Here is a 22482-nt window from a genome sequence, read left to right on the forward strand (position 1 = left end):
ACTTAATGATAATAATACATCCATATGATTTGAAGGGTGCTAATAACATAGGCTATAAATGAATTTGTATTATCTGTTCATTCATCAGCCAAAAGAACTATGAACTATAAAACTAAACTATATATATAAACTATATATATAAACTATATAACTAAAGAACTATAAAAGAACTTGATGCCTATATCTCCCTGTCTCCATCCCCCCCTTCTACAGGAACCCTCTGATCTCTGTCCTCGATCTGTTTTCTGTCCAATGTCCTCTGTTCTTTCTCCTCTTCGGTGCTGGCAAGCTGATGTAAAGGCCTGGGAATGGGGAAACACCCGATGATTGTTTGCACACAATCACTCTCGTTTATTGCAGAGAGGGAACTCCTGACCTTAACTCTGTGGAATATTACAGTTTTGTATCTTTACATTTCACTAAAAGCAAGGTAAGTGTACATGTGCAACTTACGTAGAACCTAAATTATAGCAATATTTCATTAATAACTTCAGTCCTGTTTTGTTGGGTTGTTTTTTTAACTTGGGGAAATTAAATCGGTTTCTCAGGTATCTCAGGAACTTTTCTGGTGTTTTTGCTGTAGTAGTTCCATCTTTGGCTTACTGCTTAATAAGCTATGAATGAATTTACTCTTAAACCACAAATGTTGGTGTACCATGGAAATTTGCATAATTGTGTCTGTTTAGTAGAACTTTAGTAACTGGTTCATTCAATTGTTCCACGGAACAGGTCTGTTTTATCTGATACTGCGATGGTTTCATTTACAATGTAAGGCATTGTAATAATAATATAGCATAATATTGGAATAATATAAAAAAGTGTCTTAGAGGTTTAGCACTTAAGTTTTTTTTTAATTTTGCACCTATTAGCAACTTGGAGTTTACTGAATAGTAATTAGAAATGTAGTGGATTTATTTATTTATTTATTTATTTTTGAACAACTTCAATGAATATCCTTTTGATACTGTGTTAATAAAAGCTTTTTAGTTAGTATTACAGTATAAAATTCAGGTTTGCACTGATTGAAATGGAATATTCATTAAAACAAAATGCAATATATGTAAATAAGAAAAGAAATTCCATGAACAGCTTTAGTAATTTTTGAAAATTGTTCTTCTACTCAACTTTATTCTACTCTAGTTTACTCAGATACACACATACTAATGCACCATGGCATGTTTACATACTCACGTACTGGTCAATAATTTTATTGAGCTGATATTAATGAGCTGTTTCTAATATTTTTGCACATCTTTTCGGCTCATGTTCTGTCTGAATAAGATTCTTGCACAACTGAACAGACATTCTGCATGCTTCATTTGCCTGATTGCATAATGCTATCATCCAGTTTGTACACAAAATATGTCACCATTTCTGCTGTCACCAGTACAGGTACTGTACTGTACATATACATATGTACAGTACAGGTACTGTACATATGTATATGTGTGTGTATGTTTGTGTACAAACCTTGTTGGGCAGCTTCACATTGAATCTTTTTGTACGATATGATTTTATATTACGATTCAATTATTTGTGTTCATTTTTGTTATCTCTTCCTGGTGTCTGCATTAGCTGCATGATGTGGGCTAGTTGCTATAATGCTGAATGTCCTGTTGTACGTCAGGGTTCTGTCAGCAATCTTTAGAACACTGTGTTTACACAGACCTCTGCCAGAGGCTTTGTTACTATGGCGTCATTTGTTGTGTTCTGATCTGCTATGCTTATGATACTCTGTCTCATGTCTGGTTTGCACCAACACCGCTCAACATGGTGGTGTTTAGTCGTTTGTTTTGGCTGCTGTGCTCCACAGGTTTCAATAATCAAGGCTGAATGTGCAGAAGAGAGTAAGAGAACAAACGTCTGTAATGGATGAGGATAAGACTGCCACCTGGGATGAGAGAACAGTGCCATAGGTAACCTTTTTAGGTTTTTAGACTACATAGACAGCATAGACAAATAGTGAACTTAACCTTTCATTCCCCTCTTTCTGGTTTTGTCTTGACATTGTTAGGCAGAACAGACAGCTATTAGCAAGCACATTTCCGTCGCAGTTAGTCGATGTGGACCTGACGAAATATACCCAGTGCTTCTGAATTAACACTCCTGAACCTCCTGACCTAATCCCTGGAGGAGGCTGATGAACCATGCGCTGCTCGACACTGCTAACAATCCTGGCACTTGTGCTGCTGTATCTGGTGATAGGAGCGTTGGTGTTTGGCTGGTTGGAGGCTCCCAGTGAAGAAAAGGCTTATAAGCGGCTGCTTAACTTTCAACTCACATTCCTGCAGAAGCACAACTGCGTTCAAGAGAGCAGCCTTAAAGAGTTCACTAAGGTACATTTCAATGCTCTGGTAGACATCAACATCCTACAGCATCAGATACATGTTACAGCCATTAACATGAGTTTATACAAGTAAATATACACAAGCACACATAATTAATGGCTTAATATAGCATATGTAATAAATGACAAGCAGTTTCGAACATCTCTCAACCAGGGATCCCAATATACTACATGCAGGCAACAGTTTATTTTGAACACCACACTACTACTGGTTAGGACTGTTCTTTACTCTCAAAACAGCCTCAGTTCTTCATGGCATGGATTTCAAAGATGTTGGAAACCTTTTTTTCACATTCTGGTCCATGCCGACATGGTCGCCATCATGCAATTCCTGGAGATTTTTTGTTAGGTGCTGCGGCACTCTTGTTCTACCACATCCCAAAAGTGTTTTATTAGATTTAGATCCAGTGACTGGAAAGGCAACTGAATAACACAGGACTCATTGTCATGTTCATGTTAACATTTTGATGACTTTTCCATAGTAGCCATTAGAAGTAAATTGTGGCCATAAAGGTATGTACATGGTCAGCACCAAATATTAAGATATGAAGACTGATTAACTGGCCCAAAGTGTCCAAAGAAAGCATTCCCAACACTTACACCACCTCCACCAGCTTGGGCTGTTGACCCAAAGCATGTTGGGTCCATGGATTCATGCTGTTGGTGCCAAATTCTGACTTTACCATCTGTGTGCCTCAAAGAAATCAACATTTGTCAGTCTAGGCTACAAGTTGTGAGCCCATCCACCCATCCAAGTTTTGATGTTTTGTGCATTCTTCAGCAAGAGCTTTTCTCTCACCACAATTGTACATCTCACATTTGTCTGACTTACTGTAGCCCTTTTGTCAGCTTGAACCAGACCATTGACTGCCATTGATCTTCAGCATTCTTCAGCAAGACATATCCATCTGTCGAAATGCTGCTCGCTGGATTTATGAGCATTCTGAGTAAACTCTAGAGATGTTGTCTGTGAAAATCCCAGGAAATCAGCAGTTATAGAAATGTTCAAACCAGCCTGTCTGGTACCAACAATCATGCCACAGTAAAAATCACTGGGATAACTGGGTTTCTGATGTTGATGTAAACATACCTTTAGTTGTTGGCCAAAATCTGCATTATTTTATGCATTCAATTAAATTCAATTCAATTAAAATTTATTTGTATAGTGCTTTTAACAATGATCATTGTGTCAAAGCAGCTTTACAGAACATAATACAAACATTTTACTTCTATACAAAGATGAATGTAATACAAAAATTCAAGATCACTATTAGACTTCTATTTTTTTTTTTTTTTTTTTACATTTACAGCATTTTTAGCAGACACCCTTATCCAGAGCGACTTACATTTTTATACAACTGAGCAATTGAGGGTTAAGGGCCTTGCTCAGGGGCCCAGCAGTGGCAGCTTGGTGGACGTAGGAATCAAACTCACAACCTTCTGTTTGGTAGCCCAACACCTTAACCACTAGGCTACCACATCCCCATGTTTAAATGTATTTGTATTTATCCCTAATGGACAAGCCCGAGGTGGAAAGGAAAATACTCCCTTAGATGGAAAAGCAAGAAACCTTGAAAGGAACCAGATTCAAAAGGGAACCTTATCCTCATTTGGTTGATACCGGAGGGTGTGATTATAAATATACAGTCCAACAATTGTGTATTGATTAGGAGGTCGTTGTCCTCAAAGACCACATATAGTTGGCCTCTTCTCAATGAAGGTCTGAAATCTTCATGACACAGGACACAACTGGAGCTGGTACAATCATTTTATGCACAATAAGCCAATTAAAATTGGCTTATTAGATAATTGTCTGAAATTGAAGGTGTACAGGGGTTCCTAATAAAGTCTTTGATAAGTGTATTTTTGAGCTGATATTATCTGTCAGCCTTAGGTTTTGGGGCATTGATTTAGAAACTGGCTAAAAGTGACCAGTTAAAAGATCTGTAACACAAACACATATAATAACTTTCCCTGAGAGTTACTACCAGAAGTCAATAGAGCTGTCTTTCATAGGTAGTTAATTACCATCTGAAGAAAATTAGATTAACCACTAGGATCCATTAGGAACAATACATTCAATTAAACCATTACAGACCACCAGAAACACATTACTATGCATTAAGCACTATTAGAATTCGCTAATGCTTGTAATGATTTTGTTTTTGTTTCCAGCATTCAAATTTTCAGTAGTTCTGCATGTCAGTTTTGGCACTGATAGAAAAAATATTAAGATATCTTGTTTCTTTGCAGGCTAACATACATGACAGTAAAGATAAAAAAAAATAAATAAAAATAATAATAATAAAAAAAACTTTTTTCTTTTGAAAATGTACAATTCCTGAATTGATTCATTTAGGACAGTTGGATTCTAAATAGACAATTGTTTGTCATATCTGATTAGCAAATGTAAGCTATCTAGTTACCTACCTTAACAAGCTATGGTTTAGTTTCATGCACAATTGGCAATTGCCAGTTGGCAGATAAGTAGGAATTGTGTAAATTGTCTGTCAAAGAACAAGAGTCTGCTCAAATGAAATAGGCCTATTGCATGAAGATTTTTTAGCTAGCATGATCAGTGGCTATGCATAATAAACATTTGTGGCATTCATACCTAGAGAACTATGTAGCATTATGTAGAATGCTTTGGATATGTTTCAGGAAAAAACAGCAAAAAACATACTGCCAAAACAAATGCAATAATGTAGGCCACTTGCCATTCATGCAAACAAAATGTACAAGAGCTTAATCCACTGTATGTAGATCCTCTATCACCACCACCACCAACAGTGTAACCTCTGAAGTACTAATCTGTGCAGAAAGTGGTGGATGCGATTCAAGATGGTGTGGATGCCAGCACTTCTAATTTCACCAGCAGATGGGATCTATCCAATGCTTTCTTCTTCTGTGGGACCATCATCACCACCATTGGTGAGAGTGTCACAGTTTTGCTTCTTTGATGATAGTTGGTCCTTTTTTTTTTGACATTTCTTCTTATTGTTGCATCACTGATATGCTTTAATTACTGTATCATATTCTCCATGCTCTTATCTCTCTAGGTTTTGGAAACCTCTCCCCAAAGACACACTGGGGCCAGTTTTTTTGTATATTCTATGCACTGGTGGGGATACCAATGTTTGGCATCCTGTTAGCTGGAGTCGGAGATCATATGGGCACCATGCTTAGGAGGGCAGTTGCAAAGATAGAGGCTCTGTTCCGGGTGGGTGCTTTACAATTTCCTCTAACTTAATCCTTTAATTGGTCACATTTTAGAGGTTACTTTTTATCATATTAAAAGCCAGTAAATGCTATAAGTCATTATATTATGTATTAATGTTTATTATTTTCTCTTAAATCTAATTAACAAAAACAGAAGAAGGTGAGCCACACCCGCGTACGGGTCATATCTGCTGTGTTCTCCATTCTGATTGGCTGCTTGATCTTCATTGCTTTACCCATCGTGGTGTTTCAGAAAGTGGAAAACTGGACATTACTAGAGGCAGGATACTTTGTAGTAATCACATTGACAACTGTGGGCTTTGGTGACTATGTAGCAGGTACACAGTTACCTTCTTAATTCTTTTACAAGGCAGAAAATTACATTTACTTATGAGTTTGCAGGAAGTCTTGTAGTTATCTTCCTCTCCCATGGATAACATTCTGTAATTTAGCAAATTCCCCTGGTGATTTGTGGAAGAGGTTAATTACAGTGAAGCTTTAACAAGCCAATTAAGCTGGGTTCAGTGAATAATATTTATATCCATGGATATACATCCGGATATTCTTTTCCCCAGTGACTTGAGACGAGGTCCAAATATTTTGGCCAGAGCTGTCTAAACAGATAGATTTACTGGAAATTTGACTGCAATACTAAAAAGGATTTTTAATCTGAATACCAGATCAAATCCAAGATTAATTTATCTTATCTTAGAAAACCAGAGAAATGGCGTTCCTATATACAAGCCCCTGGTATGGTTGTGGATTGTGTTTGGCATGGCCTACTTCGCCTCTATCCTCACTATGATAGACAACTGGCTCCGAATGCTCTCCAAGAAAACCAGGGCAGAGGTAGGTGTGAATGTGTGAGTGTTTCTGTAGTGCCAATAAACTAATTACTAGTAAATTATCTCTGTCCCATTGGCAGCTGAGCTTTAAAATCACTTATATGAATCATTTATATGAATTTGTACACTGTGTATGTTTCAAAAGCTGCATGCCATACTGAATAAATTCCTATATTTCTCTGGAATCTATGCATATTTGTCTATGCACTTGTCATTTCCTAAGATGGAGGAACTACGAGCACATGCTACAGATTGGACCCAGAATATCCAGAACATGTCTATGGACTTCCGCATCCCTGTCCCTTTGGACCTTAATGATCCTTTCCAGCTCCAGCGAAGGCGCAGAAAGAAACGCCGCCGTGGTGCAAACCACAGGCACCCAAAGATCACTGTGGATGGACTTCCTCATGGAGTTTCTCTGGAGGCTAATTCCATCAGGGAAAATGGCCATCTGTTTGTGAGCTGGCCTGGTTCCCGGTATAGTGCATCAGACACCAGGTTAGCAGGCAGATCTCAGATGCTTTATTTTCTTTTTTTTTCAATTCTGTTTAATTACAGTATAATATAACATGCGATGTACTGGCTTTGTCTAGATTATATACGAATTATGAGATGAGACCTGGCTCATGCTTAACATCAGGACAAAGCTCAAGGCCTATCTCACATTCTGAATTGAGGTCTAATTCCAAGCCTGGATCCAGATCCATATCCAGATCAGTATCAGGATCAGATTCCAGATCCGAGACACCATCAGACTCCTGGTCCCAGTCAGAGTGGAACTCGCAGGGGTCTGGGTCAGGAGCTGAGTTTGAGAAAATGCAGGCAAGTGAAAATGATAATGCTGTTGTGAGTCTTTCACCTCCTTCTCCTGCTCCTTCTTCTCCCGCTGGGCCCTCTCTCCTGGACTTCTTTGGTGAGAACTTGGCCTACATTGACGAGTCTTCAGACACACTAAGTGACCGCATCAAAGTGTCTGGATCAAACCGGCCTCACAGACCCAAGAAAAGAAGTATGAGAAGGCAGCTTCCATCTATGAGTCCTTTAGGTCTACAGAGAGCATGCAGCAGTGAACTTCATCCCCCATCATATCCGCCAACACCTCCACCACTAAAAGACTGAAAACATTAGTTCCCAATCTCTGCAGGAAACTCAAGGTTTTCACTCCAATCTTAGCATCCCATACAGACATGTGTGTGTTGCCACTGTTCATTTACAAAGAAACAATGCTTTCAAGAATATTTTCTGTTTCTCTGGCTGGCTTAAAAAAGTAAAAGATGTTAATATGTACAGTATTCGATATTTAGTACACCTTTCCAGTGTTTAAATTGCAGAAATGTTTTAGGGGTTGTGGTTGATTATGATGGGTGATGATTTGGGAATATATCTCTTATATGTACCTGTTATATAGCGTACACACTATATAAAGCCTACAAAAAAAAAGGTCAAACCTAGAATCATTATGCATGGGTTGTTGTCTTCAGTTGTCCTTCTGGAGAAACCCCTCTGTGTAGATACCTACAAGCCAGTGATTCCCTTTCAGAATGATATTCATGCTAGACTCGTTTTGGAACCTAAGAGCCTAAGATACTTTCAAAAATGGTCATGATTGTTTTTTTTTCTTGTTCAGTAATGTTCAGCTTGTATTTTTGTCCTAAATCTCATTTAATTGCTCCGGATATGTCTTCTTACCAAGAAAGAAGATTAAAGTAAGTCATATCTTAAAATGCATCAGAAATTTCAGTATGCAGAAAAGAAACCACATAAACCAGTTTGATCTATTAACCTGTAATTGTGTCATAATTGGATTAATAATCTCTTTAGTGCGGCAACCTAGTTATATATAAAAATTATCCCTAAGATTTATAATTCAAATTTACTTTTTGGTTATCTTTATGAACTCCATTCATGTTGGTTTGATCTATTTTTCCTTTATAAGCACTTTCTTTTTAAGATATGGTCATCAGTAATAAACATCGCAATAATGTTTATGTGTATATGATTTGGCAAACTCAAAAAGGATTGAAAGATTGTTAGGGAAGATGCTTTACAAGTGATATGCACAAGCTCTTTTCACTAATATTAACACATGCTTTAGTGCTTGTCATATAGTCTTTTAGCAAATGTTGAAAGGGTCTGAAGTGCAACATACCCAGTAATCCCGGTCGTTTACAATTGTTATCATCTCTTCCTAGTGAAGAAAATCTGCATACTGGGTAATATGTGGACTCAATATACTGACTACATTCCTATTCATGACTTGGCACACAAGTTGAGCTTTTCAAATGTCTTGTCTAGGAATTCTCCACTTGTTCAGAATAAAACTATCAGTTTCCAAACTTCAGTAAGAATTATTGTAAAATCTAGAAGAAAGTGTCTATCACCCTGCGGTCCAATGAGAATAAAACACGGCCACAGAAACACACTTGCATTTACATAACTTATGTAAACTCCACAGTTTTTATTAACCATTCCTACACTTTTTTTTTTTTTTTTTTAAAAAAAGCTTATTTTTTAAAAGTCTTTTATTTTGTTACATACATGACTTCATGATGATTTTTGAGTGTTTTGATAATATATTGTCAAGTATTTATCTTTTGATTTATTTTTTAAGATTCTGCAGTTCTTGAAGAATGAGCAGAAGGTTTGAACTTTTTCGAAATGTTTACTAAAATTGTAATATTTTATTAGACTTGTTGAGTCTCTCAGTGTATATGAATATAATGCTATTAACTGTAGCTGCTGAATCTTTTTTCTTTTAAAACATTTCAAGAGAGTAACAGGCATAAAGTGAACCACAGATGAAAGATGGCGCCCTCTTCTGGCTGCCTGACAGTTCATTCGACTGCTTTCTTCCAACGTCTCATATTTTGCAATAGTTTTAACATCAACTGTGGACTAGTCATTTGGTAGAGATTTGTTTCTGCTTGATTGACCCTGACACAAATATGCAGATGTTTATTCTTAACACACACACACACACACACACACACACACACACAAAAACCATATTCTCAACTTAATTCCTTTCCCAAAATAGCCAGCCATACATCTAAACCTCCGTTTAAAAAAATATATATACAAAACCTGGTATAGATTGCAAAGACAAACATGTTTATGGGAAAGTCCAAACTATTGTATATTCAATTGCCCGGTGCTAGACAGTTTTATATGCTCAGTGTGGCAGATGAGAATGAGAGAGAAAAACGTTACAGGCCAGCAAGAGACAGCTCTTGGAATGACTTTTGTAAGGGCACTGGCAAGCCAGGCTGCGGGGATAAGTGCTGGGTACGCATAGTGAAGGGGGTATTTAGAGCCAAGAGGACAAACACATGATGGTAGTTTAGTAAGGAGTCTCACCACAGGGCCGGCAAAGCTTCCCTAATTTCTACCTCTGAGGGCCTGCAGCTCAGCCCCACCTAACACTGCCTCTCTACACCCACAGCACTGATGTCTACATCTGGACACTTTTTTTTGTTCTATCTTGAACAAAGAATCAATCTTTATCTGCTCTTTATTTTATATATGTTGTCTTAAGAGGGTCTAGAGACAGTAAATGTTTAACCTTCATATCATTTAAAAGCTAATCAGAGACAATGAATTGCTTCTTTTTTTTCTATAAACCAAGTGTAAGCTAGTTAAATTGAATTTAAGCAAAAACATTATGTAAAATGGTGTTAAAATAATACATATTTAATAACTTATGATTCTAGATTTAATATCATTTTTAAGGCAAAAATATAAAATGACACGTACTGGGCTTTAGCATCTGTTCAAACAAATGAACAGAGCATCTACTCTATTCTGTAATGAAAAAAATAATCCAGGATTACATATGCAGGTCGAGCTTATGTAAAACTGCTGGGCAGACTGTAGAGCGAGGAATGTGGCTGACTCCTACACAACATTCTGAGGTCTTCATTTTATCCTATGAGTGAACTTTTTCATAGAGCTTATCCCAGAATTATCTTAAGGGAGTCAAACTGACAAGCCCTAAAAAAACAAAGAAACAACAGACAAAAGATAGAAACATCTGATCTTATATACCTTTCTGTATGTCATCTCATAATTATAGGTCCGATTTCCTTTAAATCTTTGCTATTTTGTCTGGTTTTAGGAAATTCCATAACATGATTAGAAATTATTTTATGAGTATACTTGGAGGTGAACACAATGCTGAGGTAAAGAATGATACCCAGATACCCTGTGATTCCCAGACCAGCTGAATTAAAATTCACTTGGACCTCTTGAACACTGGTCTAATGCACAGAATGAAAACATCTCAGGTATCATACTTTGTTTGAGAATATTTTCATTATTTTATTATTTTAATTGTATTATAAGGTATTATAAGTGTAGGTCCAGGAAATGTCTGCTTTAAAAAAGAGGATCAGGATTTCCTTAAGAAATGACCTCTATTTTGTGTACTATATATCAGTTTATTAAAACATTTAGAAATAGCAACACGTGCAGTTTGTGGTTTTTCAAGCAGTCCTGGTGCTCGTGCCATGAGGATGAAAATAAAAAACTTTAACTCCACATTGAACTGTAGTCTAAGTCAAAGTAAATTCGTAGTAAATTATAATTAACTGTGAAATTATTCCTTGCAGCCCATAGGCATGTCATTTCTAAAATGTCCAATTCAACCCAACTTGACTACACTTTCATTAAGTGTCCACAAAAAGCATATGAATATGACTTCCATCTGATCCAGGACTGGCCTGGTTTACTTTGTGGTTTGGATAGCTTGTAGGAAGGAAGTAGGAAGGCGTGTATAAAGGTTCTCCGTAGATTTGATGGACGGACTATGACATGTGAGCAAAAACCCCACCTAGCCTAAACCTGCATGAATTTTAAATTTAAAGAAATTATTTAGGAGAAACTCCACTAACCTCAAAATAATTAGAGTCTGGGGAATTGTATTGAAATTTCTTTTATTAACATTTGCATTGAAGATACTTTAGTGGATAAAAGGGTAAATGAAGAGCATGACTTGCCATGTTTATAGGTTTAATGTAAAAAATCCTGAAATACTTTTCCTTTTCAGACAAGGTCCAAAGCAGATTCCTTTTAATAAGGGAAAAGCCATTTACTACCTGAAAAGCTCACAGGGATCCAAGTTTATGAATTGAGTGATATTGTTAATAATAAAATGGAAATTTAATCAACTGTTAGCATCAAACTGCAGGCCCCCATGCACAAAGAACTTCATTCAAGGTAAAAGTAAAGTAAATCCCTCTGTAGTCCCTCCAACAAATACCCTGCACATTATTCCAGTACCACATTGGGTTTGCTGGATTTCACATGTAAAAATTGTCCAAAGATTGCAATGAACTTACCTTTAACACAAACTTTAATTCAGCCATTATTTTAAAACCCTCACCATTATGGTCTCACTCGCCTTCATTTCCATGATCTAGCTTGACTGTCTTTGGTGTGAGAGTCAGGGAAAGAAACAATATTTTGGGCAAATTAGATGATACTCACTGTTTTTAGAATTCTTATAGACTTTTCAGTTCATGCTGATGTTGCCACACACATATGCACAAATTGCGTTTAATAACTGCCGTTCAAGAGAATGATAATTACACTGGGGCACTGTGCTGTGACACAATTTTTTTTTTTTACCACCAAACTGGAACAAGAGAACAAAATAAATTCATATGTGTTATTAAAATACTGAAGAAATCCATCACCCAACACAAACGAATCAAGTTTATTTGTAGACATTGTTTAGAGTTTGATATCTGTTTGCTTGACAGTTCGGTCTTACTGGGGACCCAAAGAAACTGCTTGGTTTGCTTGCTCTCATGCTTTGCCTCTTGAGAGTAAGCAAATAAAAAAGCAATATGTAGTTTAAAATCTAAATATATTCAAATGATTCTGGGTTCGCTGCAGAAAACAGCCAATCTGGGTCATGCAGGTCAGTGCTGGTCTGGTGCTGGTTTATCTGGTCAACCAGGTTTGTCTGGTCCACCAGCATCGGCATGCCAGTAAAGCTGAAAACATCTTGCTGAATAAGCTGTCCTTGCAGCAGAGTTCAAAAGGGCAATGTTCATCTCAGTAAAGTTCTATGATCTGCCCTGGGTTTGTGTGGGTTTCCTTTGGGTTCTCCAGTTTTCTCCCTCTGTTCAAAAACAAAGCAGTAAATTGCCTAAGCTAAATTGCTTCTAGGTATATTATGAATGGCATTTAATCCTTGGTGGATTTTTCTGCCTTATGCCCAATGTTTCTGTGATAAGCTTCAGATCCACCATGAACCTGATCAGGATTAAGTGGTTACTGAAAAGTGAATTAGTGAACAGCAGTACAGTGGCCAGGCCAAGTAACAACCACAGGTCAGACTTCATGTGGCATGGTGGTGTAGTGGTAGTGTTGTGGCCTTTATAGGCAGCTGCCTTCTGAGTTTAGTCTTGAACTTGGCTTAGAAAATTTCTTAGCTTGTATTGTTTTAAATGCCCAGAGGATCTATCCCAGAAATACTGGAAGCAAGGCAAACACACAAAACACACACACACACACACATACACACACACACACACACACACACATTCAGAGAACCAATTTATAGTCAGTCTACCTACTGGTAGGTGGGAGGAAAACCAGGAGGAAATGTGCAAACATGGGGAGAACATGAGAAACAGATACTGACTCAGGATCAAACTAAGGATCCTGAAACTGTGTGGATGCTACCGAGTGTACCACCATGATACCATGATACATGATACCAGCTCCTATACTGTACATCAGAAGTGAATAAATTTAAAAAGATTTGATCACTTACATTACAAGTGGGTGAAATTGTCTATTTGATTTTGCTCTGAAACTATGAAACAGAATCTCCAACCATAGGATAAGCTTTTGTTTACAGATACAGCAAGCAATAGGGTGATAGCCTCAGGATGACTTAGCAGTTGCTTAGATGCAATATTTTGTTGATCCTATTTAGGAGCTACTTATGTAACTGCATTTTAACACCCTCTTCACTCCCTCTCTCTTTCTCGGCATCCCTTTTTCATGGGTTATAAAAAGTTGTTTTCATAGGGCCCGAAAGAAGGAGGCATTTTGCCTGTTTTAACTCTGGCACCCAGACACAGAAAGCCTCTCATTTCCCAGAGCTCGCCCTCAGCGGCCACAGAGCTACACAGATAAACATTAGAGTGGCACAAAAAAGTTAATGTCTCCTCGAAAAAACAAACAGTGCCAAGTAATGCCAAGGCTTATAGCTTCAGGCTTTAAAGGATAAACTGAGGCTTTGCAGGTTAGGAAGGATGGAAGAAAATAAACAGATGCAATATGTAGGTTAAGTCAACAGAGAGCCTCCTACAGATAGAAAATCACATGATTCAGCAATATAGATGAGTTTGTGGTTGGTATATAAATATACTTGTAAAGATTGCTTGGTCTGTTATAGAGGGCGTGAAAAGCGCTCTATCAGCCTCTGGTTACTCAAATGTCTTTTTTCCCCTGCTGTGTCACCACAAACCCTGAAGGCCAGTCATTTAAATCTGGCATTTCTCTGGCAATCGTTTCCATCCTGTTTATGCCGGATCCCAGCAAGGCTCAACCGCACAGCGCTGCCGAGCTCACGGCACAAATGTGAGCTTTCAGAGCAGCTAGCCACTCCAATATCATATATAACCCATAATATATAACAGGCTTATCCGTGTTCTGTGTTTTTTTTTTTCGTCCATGTAAATGAATGAACACATCCCACTATACTTCAGTACATTAGATTACTTTTCATTTCATAAAAATCCTAGCTGATGAAAAGTGTCAAACGTGAGTCATGTAATAAATTTTATTTGGTATATAAACATATAAAAACCCTTACCTGTCTGGAAAAATATGTACACTTTGTGTAATCAAAAATACAAAAAAAAAAACAAAAACAAACTCAAACAAACTGCTCTACAGTTCTACAGTAAACTGCTCTTGCACAACTAGATCAACACTAAAGCCTGGTGGTTCTTTGACTACCATCTCTTAAATACTTTCTTTTTATTAAAGGATTAAACTAAAACACTATGACAGAAAAACGGTTTGAAACATGAAGGACAATAAGACTGAATGGCATTATGTACCTGAAACAGTTTCATTTGGTGAAGATTATTTGCAGTTATCAATTAATGCTGTGCAACTTCTCTGAATCAACTCCAAATGAGTGAAACCTGAGAAAAAGAAAACATGCGCACCATCATCTGAGATGTATTCACTTGGTCTTCTGACTGTCCACAGATATTGTCCATACTCTGCTGTGTCTCCTGCATCCTCCCCTGTGCGCTCTATCTCTTCAGCATGTCTACTCTCGTACTTCCAGCAGTCAGCGGCATTTGCAGGATTTGACCACCATGTTTGAGAGCTGCTCCACCCGTGGAGTCCGACCGAGGAAATAAACGATAGTGAGAGGCTCCAGGTCCTGAGGCACACAGCAGGGAGACGCTGAGGCCTCAGGATTCATTTTGTTATAAAGTGGCAAAATCTGGACGAGACAAAGGGAGACACAATGGGCGTTTTTGTGAATAATTTTATAAGAAAAACTTTTATTCTTAGTATAGGACAATACACTGGATTGAAAGCAAAACCTAGGTAGAAAGCATTTTATTCACACACCATATTATAGTGATTGTCTGCACTCCACAAGTAGGGGCAGTTGCCAGCACAGAAATTTGCTTTGTATCCTTTTGGTTCATGGATCCATTTCCAGTTTAGGTCCCGACGGAAGTCGATGTACAGTGACCTTAAACAACAGCTTTGATCTGCGTTCCTATGAAAAAATGCACACAAAAATGACAGTTAATAGCTCTAAACTGATAAATGATTGCATCATCTTTGCTTACAGTCACTTATTTAAGAAAACAACAACTGGGAACTATCTTTGGTGGGCCTTCGAGAGATTGCCATACAACTATTTTTGCTGTTTAGGTATAATCCAGGATTTACAACCTAGTATTTTTCTATCACAGCTATATTATCGTTATTATGTATATGCTATTCACATAGGCAGTAATGAAAGTCTGAGTGGTCTTGAAACTCACTTAGAATGAAAATGAAAATGAAAAACAGTGAATAATTATTCCTAAAATCTTCCTTTACTGTCTTGCTCCAGTGATGAAAAGTTGTATGAAAGTTCATATGCTAATCTTTGTTAGGCTTTTTCTCATGTGTTATTATTCTATAACAGTTGATTACACCTATACCGATTTTGCATACATTTAATGTTGAAATCAAACATCTGCCATTAGATGTTCAGTTTTAGTGTGTTTCCAGTCGTTTCCTCAAAATTTCTGATCATGGTAGTCATAAATGTACTACACATAGTGGATAGTGTTCAGGTGCCCTGCAAAAAAATTAAAGCTAGAGAAGATATCTTGAATAATGGTATATATATATACATACACAAATATGTATGTATATATATATATATATATATATATATATATATATATATATATATATATATATATATATATATATATATATATATTATAGGCTTTAATTTGCCTTATTCTGTAGGTACACATTTTTGCTTTTAGGAATCAACACTTATCTGGCAACAGAAGATTATTTCAAATCTTGAAATAATAAAATTTACTTGAAATCAGTAAACATATCTGGATAATAATCTTATCTTTGTTTACCAACAATGAAATAAGGTGAAATACATGACTAGATACAATTTTCTGAAGAAAAAGAAATAGTTTTCTGAATGATTACATGAAATTATTTGAGTTTTTCTTCCCCAGCCACTCTATCCAAGCCATGCTTACTTTTACTCTTCAAAATGTAATATTTTGCTCATAAACCAACATAAAACATACTAAAGCAAAATTACTCAGCAGGATGATTTTCTCCGCACGATTGTGTTTTGTAAGCAGTCTGGTTAAAGCCTGATGTTTTAACTGTCTATAGTTTATACAGCAATGAGAAGGTGCACAGAGACAAGGTTTAGGCACATCTCTGTTATTTTTTCCACACTTAAACACAAGGCACTCCCTAAGCAAGTCACTGCACGCAAACACTGGGAACACTGTATGCCAGTAAGTTTACAGTACAGCTCAATACAGAGACTCTTTCATACATGCTATTCCACATATACAGATGTTTGTAAGTTTGCATGACCCTAAAACCATAGAGATGTTTTTAAGTTTTTCTAAAGGTACCTGGAGCATGTCGCAGCGTCAGCAGCTGCCCTCTTCTTACGGTTCTTTTTGTTGGGGTTTTCCAAGCGGTCTGTGGGCAGCAGGGTCAGTATGAGGTGCGGCGTTTTAGTACTGAACTCTATCGCACCTTTAGTCCCACCTGGCCTCCTGTTAGGGCGAATCAGGTCATCATCAACACCTGTGAAATGGAGATACAAGATGAGTTTTTTATTTTCTATATATAGAAAATATATAGAGTTTTCTATTAGTTCTGTCTAATAGTTAGTTAACAACCACTTAGATCCTGTGTTGAGATCAATAAATTCATTTCTGATTTGGAGTTACATCAATCTAGAGCGAGTAGGTGATATGAGATTGGAGCAAGGATAAATGGAAGACTCTGACCTGCAAAACGAGCTTCCAACTCCTCACTTTTGTTGGGCACAATATTGTTTGTGGATGGAACAAATGTGCAGCATGGACAATGGACACTGAGCATTAGGCCCAAGTTCTTCTCTGAGATTGGCATAATGAGAGAAAACAATGGATTCACATTCATAAGAAAGTTCATTGCTTTTTCTGCAAAATGCAAACACTTGAAAAAGCATCCTGACCAAAACAACCAATAAATAATTTAGGATAAAACAATTCAGGGTGGTATTTACGGAAAGCTTGCCAATGTATTTCAAGCACATATGCAATACGCAGCAACATAATGTATCTCAGTATAATGTTTTGTTTATATGATACAGCCCTGCTTCTTGTGTGGTGCGTCTGCTTGAACTCTCTGACCTTTGTAAGCCATCCACTCTTTCACAGTCTCAGTGACATCAACAGAGATCCATGCTGCCTTGGCTCGAGGCTGTACAGTTCTCGAATCTATATACCTATGAGGTGAACCTGTAATATCATCAGATTTCAAAATCTGGAAGAAGAGAGAACAAGAGGTTCAGTTATAGACTTAAAATCAAAATTGAATTATTCACAAAACAGTCATCCCTTTTTGATATCCTGTAGCTTAGCTGTTTATTCTATAGAACCAATTCTGCAGGTATAAATCTGAGCTCATGTACACATATTGTTGAATGAATTCACCTGGTAAATTTCCACTCGCTGCTCCATGGCTCGCGCATGTGTATTCTGCACCCTGTATATGCGAAACTCTGCCTTGACAAGTGTGCTAGAATTCCTGTCTACATTGGTGACGTCAAACTTCACCACTCTGAAGTATGGACTCTGAGGCACTGTGTTTATCACATCTGTGGAAATAACAGGAGCATTCTTTAAAAGTCTGGGTGGTTTTTCAGAACTTTCACCTCAAGGTAATTAAATTCACCTACAGTTCCAAATTAACATCCATCCCCTTATGAGCCTCCCAAAAAACATTGGAACCATTTTGGAATCAAAGACCTAATTGTAATCTGATTGGTAATAGTACAAATAGTGACAGTATACTGTACTTAGACTGTGAATTATATAATGACATAAACTGGGGTCAGTTTTTCCCCACACTGGTGTTTGTACAAGTATACTAGACATACTGTAACAACTGTCTGTGCTTCAGTTGATATTACATGCAAATTTATCTTTGCTTGGACACATTTCTCATCACAACCAATGCAACTGCAATTAGGGAGTCAAACTTGAGGCAAGGTATATAGATATAAGGTAGGTAGGTAGGTATGTAGGTACAGTAGATAGATAGATAGATAGATAGATAGATAGATAGATAGATAGATAGATAGATAGATAGATAATCACATGCACACTCACCATATTAAAATTATGTATTACAATTTAGAAATGCTAATCAGCCTACATATTTAATATTTGGACTGGGAGAGAAAACCAGACTACCCAGAGGAAACCCCAAAAATGTTTGGAAAATATACAAATATACATTCACAAAGGGAGAAGGTGGGAATCAAACCCATAACCCTAGATTTGCAAGAAACACCTAAAGGAATGAATGAATGAATAAATGAATGTTATAGGGAGTGGTGTGTTCAAATGTGCAATATAATTTGTTTTCCTCACACTATACTCACGGTTAGAAATTCCTAAAAATTCTAACAAAATTCTTCTTGACTTGACTTGACAATTTAAAAATTTGAAAGTAATGAAGGTTAAGGTTAGGATTAGGTTAGCCTTCATAAGTTTTTATATAATTGATTCTCATAAAATCCAACCATGCTGAAGTTTATTATTCTTATAGATCTCACCTGAAATTATTTAGTACCTGTCATTTTTAAAGAATCCACCAACCGTTACTTAACTTAAGAGCAATTGTTAATTAGATGAGTCATAATCATCTTCCCTAAATGGCCTCATAAGATGCACAACGAGTACACCGTGTAAAAGACAGGGCGATTTGGCCATTTACACTAAGATATACTTAATGTATTAAAACATATGTGATTTAGGTTTGACAGCCAAACTTGAACTGAAAATCAAAACTTCTATCTGAACCTTGCAGAAACTTAGTGTGAAGTCGGTCAAAAATTGTACCAGCTCAGATTGTCTTCCGCATGATGAAGATTTTGGACGTCCACTGAGATGATGCCGACTCTTCGAGAATCCTGAGGCATCTCTAGATCTACCAGCTCCAGTTAGGCTCTGCGATACTAATGAGGAGATGCCAAATCTATGTGGTCTTTTTCATCAATACAAAATTTGTCAGCCTGTATATTTACTATCACACCCTCCAGTGTCACCCAAATGAGCATGAGGTTCCCCTTTGAGTCTGGTTCCTCTCAAGGTTTCCTCCTTCACCATTTAAGGGAGTTTTTCCTCCCCACAGTCACCTGAGTCACCTCAGACTTACTCATTGGGGATAAATACAAACAACTATTCTATTAATCTTTATATTATTATTTATAATAACCTTTTGTTCTATGTTTATGTTCTGTAAAGCTGCTTTGAGACAATGTTGATTGTAAAAAGCGCCATACAAATAAACTTGAATTGAATTGAATATAAAAGCACTGGCGATACTGTCATAAAAGTGTATCATAACGCAATAGTATCGATAGACTATGATCTATAGAGCGTTGTGACGTTTGACAGTTGACATACTGACTACTGTCACAGAGCATCGTATCATGTGACGTTAGTGGGATGTGGTAGCCTAGTGGTTAAGGTGTTGGGTTACTGATCAGAAGGTTGTGAGTTCGAATCCCAGGTCCACCAAGCTGTCAATGAGCAAAGACCTTAACAATTTACGAAATTGTAAGTCACTCTGGATAAATGTGTGTACTAAATGACAGGAATGTAGTGAAAAGTGTTAGCACTCACTGGAGTCAGCGCGCTGAGGAAGCAGGTCCACACGCTGCACCTCTTTGGCGTAATAATCTTCCTCGCTGCTCTCGCGCTCGCAGGCGGACTCCGCGTGGCGCGCGCGCTCCTTCAGCAGATCTTTGGTGCTGTTATAAAGCAGCATGACCTCGAAGGGCACCGACTCCGGCTGCGGGGTTGCTACGGGGTCCGGTGGTGATCGGATGCGTAGTTTGCTTAGGATCTGCCCGCGCACCGCCTCTATCCTCTTTGACTTATGATCGTCCAGGTCATAAGAGTGGCATGTCGAAAAGCCCTCAGCCGAAACCGATAACTTCAGTATAATCAGCGCGATATTGATGAACCACATGGCTGTAAAAAAAAAAATCCGTTCTGGACTCGGTGCTGGAGTCTCGGTTTGTCCTGCTGCTCTGTGTGTATAGTCCTGTAGCTGCGCTGCGTGCCTCCTGCACCTGGTGACTGTCACACGCCGCGCTCACGTGCAGGTTTTATCTGCTTTAACGCGCACTGCGATGCATCACGTTGCTCCGCACACACACATAGCAGTCGTGCATCAGTTTAGATTGGGTTCAAAAGCCTGAATAAATCATTTATATATATATACAATCTCACCAAATTACAGTTTGCATCTTTTCTTTAAGACAGACAGTCTACAGGTAAATAAATTCCTTGAAAACAAATTCACACGAATTATGCAGAAAGTCATTATAAAAATATGCTATTCAAAAAAACCAACCAAACAAAAAAAAAACGTGGTGAATATTAGTAATGCATTTTAGCCCAATAAGGTAAGGCAGAAAGTGCAGGCTTTCCTCTGAGTGTGTCTGAGGTCGAGTGTGGTGCTGAAGCAATGCTTAGGATTTTTGCGGTGCGACTCTGAGCTTTTTGGAGGAGGCTATTTTAGAGGGTCAACTCTCTTTTTTAACGTTACTCCCATGAACCACTAGACTTTGCCTTTTCTTGTCCTTTTTCTTTTTTTTATGCAACATCCAAGCCTGTTATGTTTTTATGAAGGCTCAATTTTAATATCCGACCACCTACAAATTGTTATACAGCTTTTACAAAAGTGAGGTGGATTTATATATGATGGGACTGATGCTGGAGTTACTACAGGAAATGCAATCCTCCTACTGAGCACTACATAAAATATATATACATACTAGTGCACTTTAACCTCTTAAAGACTGTAGGGAGGGACGGGCGAGGTAAATCCACACAAGGATATTCATTTATCTCGGATCCAATGTCCTTACAAGGAAAGTACAAACTGATTTTTCACCTTGTGGAGATAAACATTTGTTTTAAACTATTTATGTATTACACTCGCAGTCCACTTTATTGGGACATCTGCCGGTATTAATTCAGCCAATAATGTGGCAGGAGCTTCAGTTATTGTCAGCATCACTCATCAGAATGGTGAAAGAGTGATCTCTGTGACTTTAACCATGGCATTATGGAGGGTGCCAGAGGGGCTGGTTTAAGTGTTTTTTTATAAACTGCTGATCCCTTAGGATTTTCACACACAACACACTCTAGAGACAAAAAACTTGAGTGAGTGACTGAGTGAGTGACAGCTCTGTGGGAGGAAAAGGATTTGTTGACAAGAGAGATTAAGAGGAAAATGACCAGATTGGTTTGAGCTGCCAGGAAGGATATATTAACTCATATAATCACTCTCTACAGCTGTGTTGAACAGAAATGCATCTATGCATGCATGAACAGATAAGGATAAGTAGGAAAAAGACTTTTTCCAATCTTCAATGGTCTAGTTTCACTGAGTCTTTATACAATATCCTCTGATTCCATTTCTTGAATCCTACATTTGACTAAAATCTTATATTCCCATATTTAAAGTGCTTCATGGTAACTACTAGTAAACAGATACTCAAGCATACTGACGAAACCAGAATAATTCTTAAATATATTTGTAATAATGGTTTTAGCTGTTGCTACTTCTTGTTATTCTGAAGCATTTAGTCTCCCAACAAAATTAATATCTACCTTGGATCCCAGTCCTTTCATTTGGACTACACACCAGCTTTATTTTTCCCCTCCTTCTCATCTCTTTCTCCCCTCAGTCTCATTGTTAATTACAGTGCACAAACTACTCGATCGTTAATCTTTCAAAAACGCCTTTACTGCAGCTCTCTACCTCCTCCATTATAAGCTTATTACAGCCTCAGTCAAAAGGCTATAATTGAACTTGAAGTGGTTAAAAATTAAGCTTGAGATGAGGAAATGTGCTCTGAGGAATTTATAATCAGGGTGGTTGATAAGACTGAGAGAGAGTGAAAGAGAGAGAAAAAAAATTCCTGTTCAAACATGACTTCAGAAACTGAGCATCTGTTCAAAAGCAGATGAAGTAAATAAATAAATAATCAAAAAAAGACAAAGTAGATGGAAATGGTTTGGCGACATCTAGCGCTCTGGTGGTTAGTGGCCAAATTGTAGCAATAGAAGACTTGGAAATACCGCCCAAAAATAAAAAGGGGGAAAAAACAAGCCATTCCCCCCCCTCCAACCTCCCTTTTTCCAAATATAGTCTTTAAAACGCCACGTCATTCCTCCCTCCCAGCTTCCAGTGTAAACATCAGAGCAGGTCCTAAGACACAGACAAGAGCCAAAACAGTTTAACACT

General features: G+C 37.6%; 2 protein-coding genes across 3 annotated transcripts; one reads left to right on the forward strand and one right to left on the reverse strand.

The window, feature by feature from the left end:
• The first annotated feature begins 242 nt into the window (after positions 1 to 242).
• On the forward strand, positions 243 to 8980 carry kcnk4a (potassium channel, subfamily K, member 4a). 2 transcript variants are annotated; one of them, XM_060885509.1, is made up of 9 exons: positions 243 to 430; positions 1814 to 1916; positions 2015 to 2336; positions 5167 to 5278; positions 5407 to 5567; positions 5820 to 5904; positions 6279 to 6415; positions 6635 to 6909; positions 7005 to 8980. In XM_060885509.1, exons 3-9 carry the CDS (start codon positions 2148 to 2150, stop codon positions 7528 to 7530), a joined length of 1485 nt encoding a protein of 494 aa, XP_060741492.1. In that variant the 5' UTR covers positions 243 to 430; positions 1814 to 1916; positions 2015 to 2147; the 3' UTR covers positions 7531 to 8980. The 2 variants fall into 2 exon arrangements, with proteins under 2 accessions (XP_060741492.1, XP_060741491.1); XM_060885508.1 differs by having other exon boundaries at positions 244 to 430; positions 5721 to 5904; positions 7005 to 8979.
• Positions 8981 to 14195: 5215 nt separating this feature from the next.
• Positions 14196 to 20818, reverse strand: tgfb5 (transforming growth factor, beta 5). The gene is made up of 7 exons (XM_060885079.1): positions 19845 to 20818; positions 17646 to 17809; positions 17343 to 17475; positions 16956 to 17066; positions 16572 to 16749; positions 15022 to 15175; positions 14196 to 14890 (listed from the first exon to the last, which is right to left on the reverse strand). Exons 1-7 carry the CDS (start codon positions 20191 to 20193, stop codon positions 14732 to 14734), a joined length of 1248 nt encoding a protein of 415 aa, XP_060741062.1. The 5' UTR covers positions 20194 to 20818; the 3' UTR covers positions 14196 to 14731.
• Positions 20819 to 22482: the final 1664 nt, after the last annotated feature.

Source organism: Tachysurus vachellii, chromosome 13 (genome assembly GCF_030014155.1).
Source record: "Tachysurus vachellii isolate PV-2020 chromosome 13, HZAU_Pvac_v1, whole genome shotgun sequence".
NCBI classification, from domain to species: Eukaryota; Metazoa; Chordata; class Actinopteri; order Siluriformes; family Bagridae; genus Tachysurus; species Tachysurus vachellii.

Coding starts and splice junctions, on each gene's coding strand:
- kcnk4a (XM_060885508.1), top strand. CDS start 2,148: ATGCGCTGCTCGACACTGCTAACAATCCTGGCACTTGTGCTGCTGTAT. Junction 2,337..5,166: donor GCCTTAAAGAGTTCACTAAG/GTACATTTCAAT, acceptor TAATCTGTGCAG/AAAGTGGTGGATGCGATTCA. Junction 6,910..7,004: donor TATAGTGCATCAGACACCAG/GTTAGCAGGCAG, acceptor GGCTTTGTCTAG/ATTATATACGAATTATGAGA.
- tgfb5 (XM_060885079.1), bottom strand. CDS start 20,193: ATGTGGTTCATCAATATCGCGCTGATTATACTGAAGTTATCGGTTTCG. Junction 17,476..17,645: donor AGCGAGTGGAAATTTACCAG/GTGAATTCATTC, acceptor CTCTTCTTCCAG/ATTTTGAAATCTGATGATAT. Junction 15,176..16,571: donor GACGCTGCGACATGCTCCAG/GTACCTTTAGAA, acceptor ATTTTTTCATAG/GAACGCAGATCAAAGCTGTT.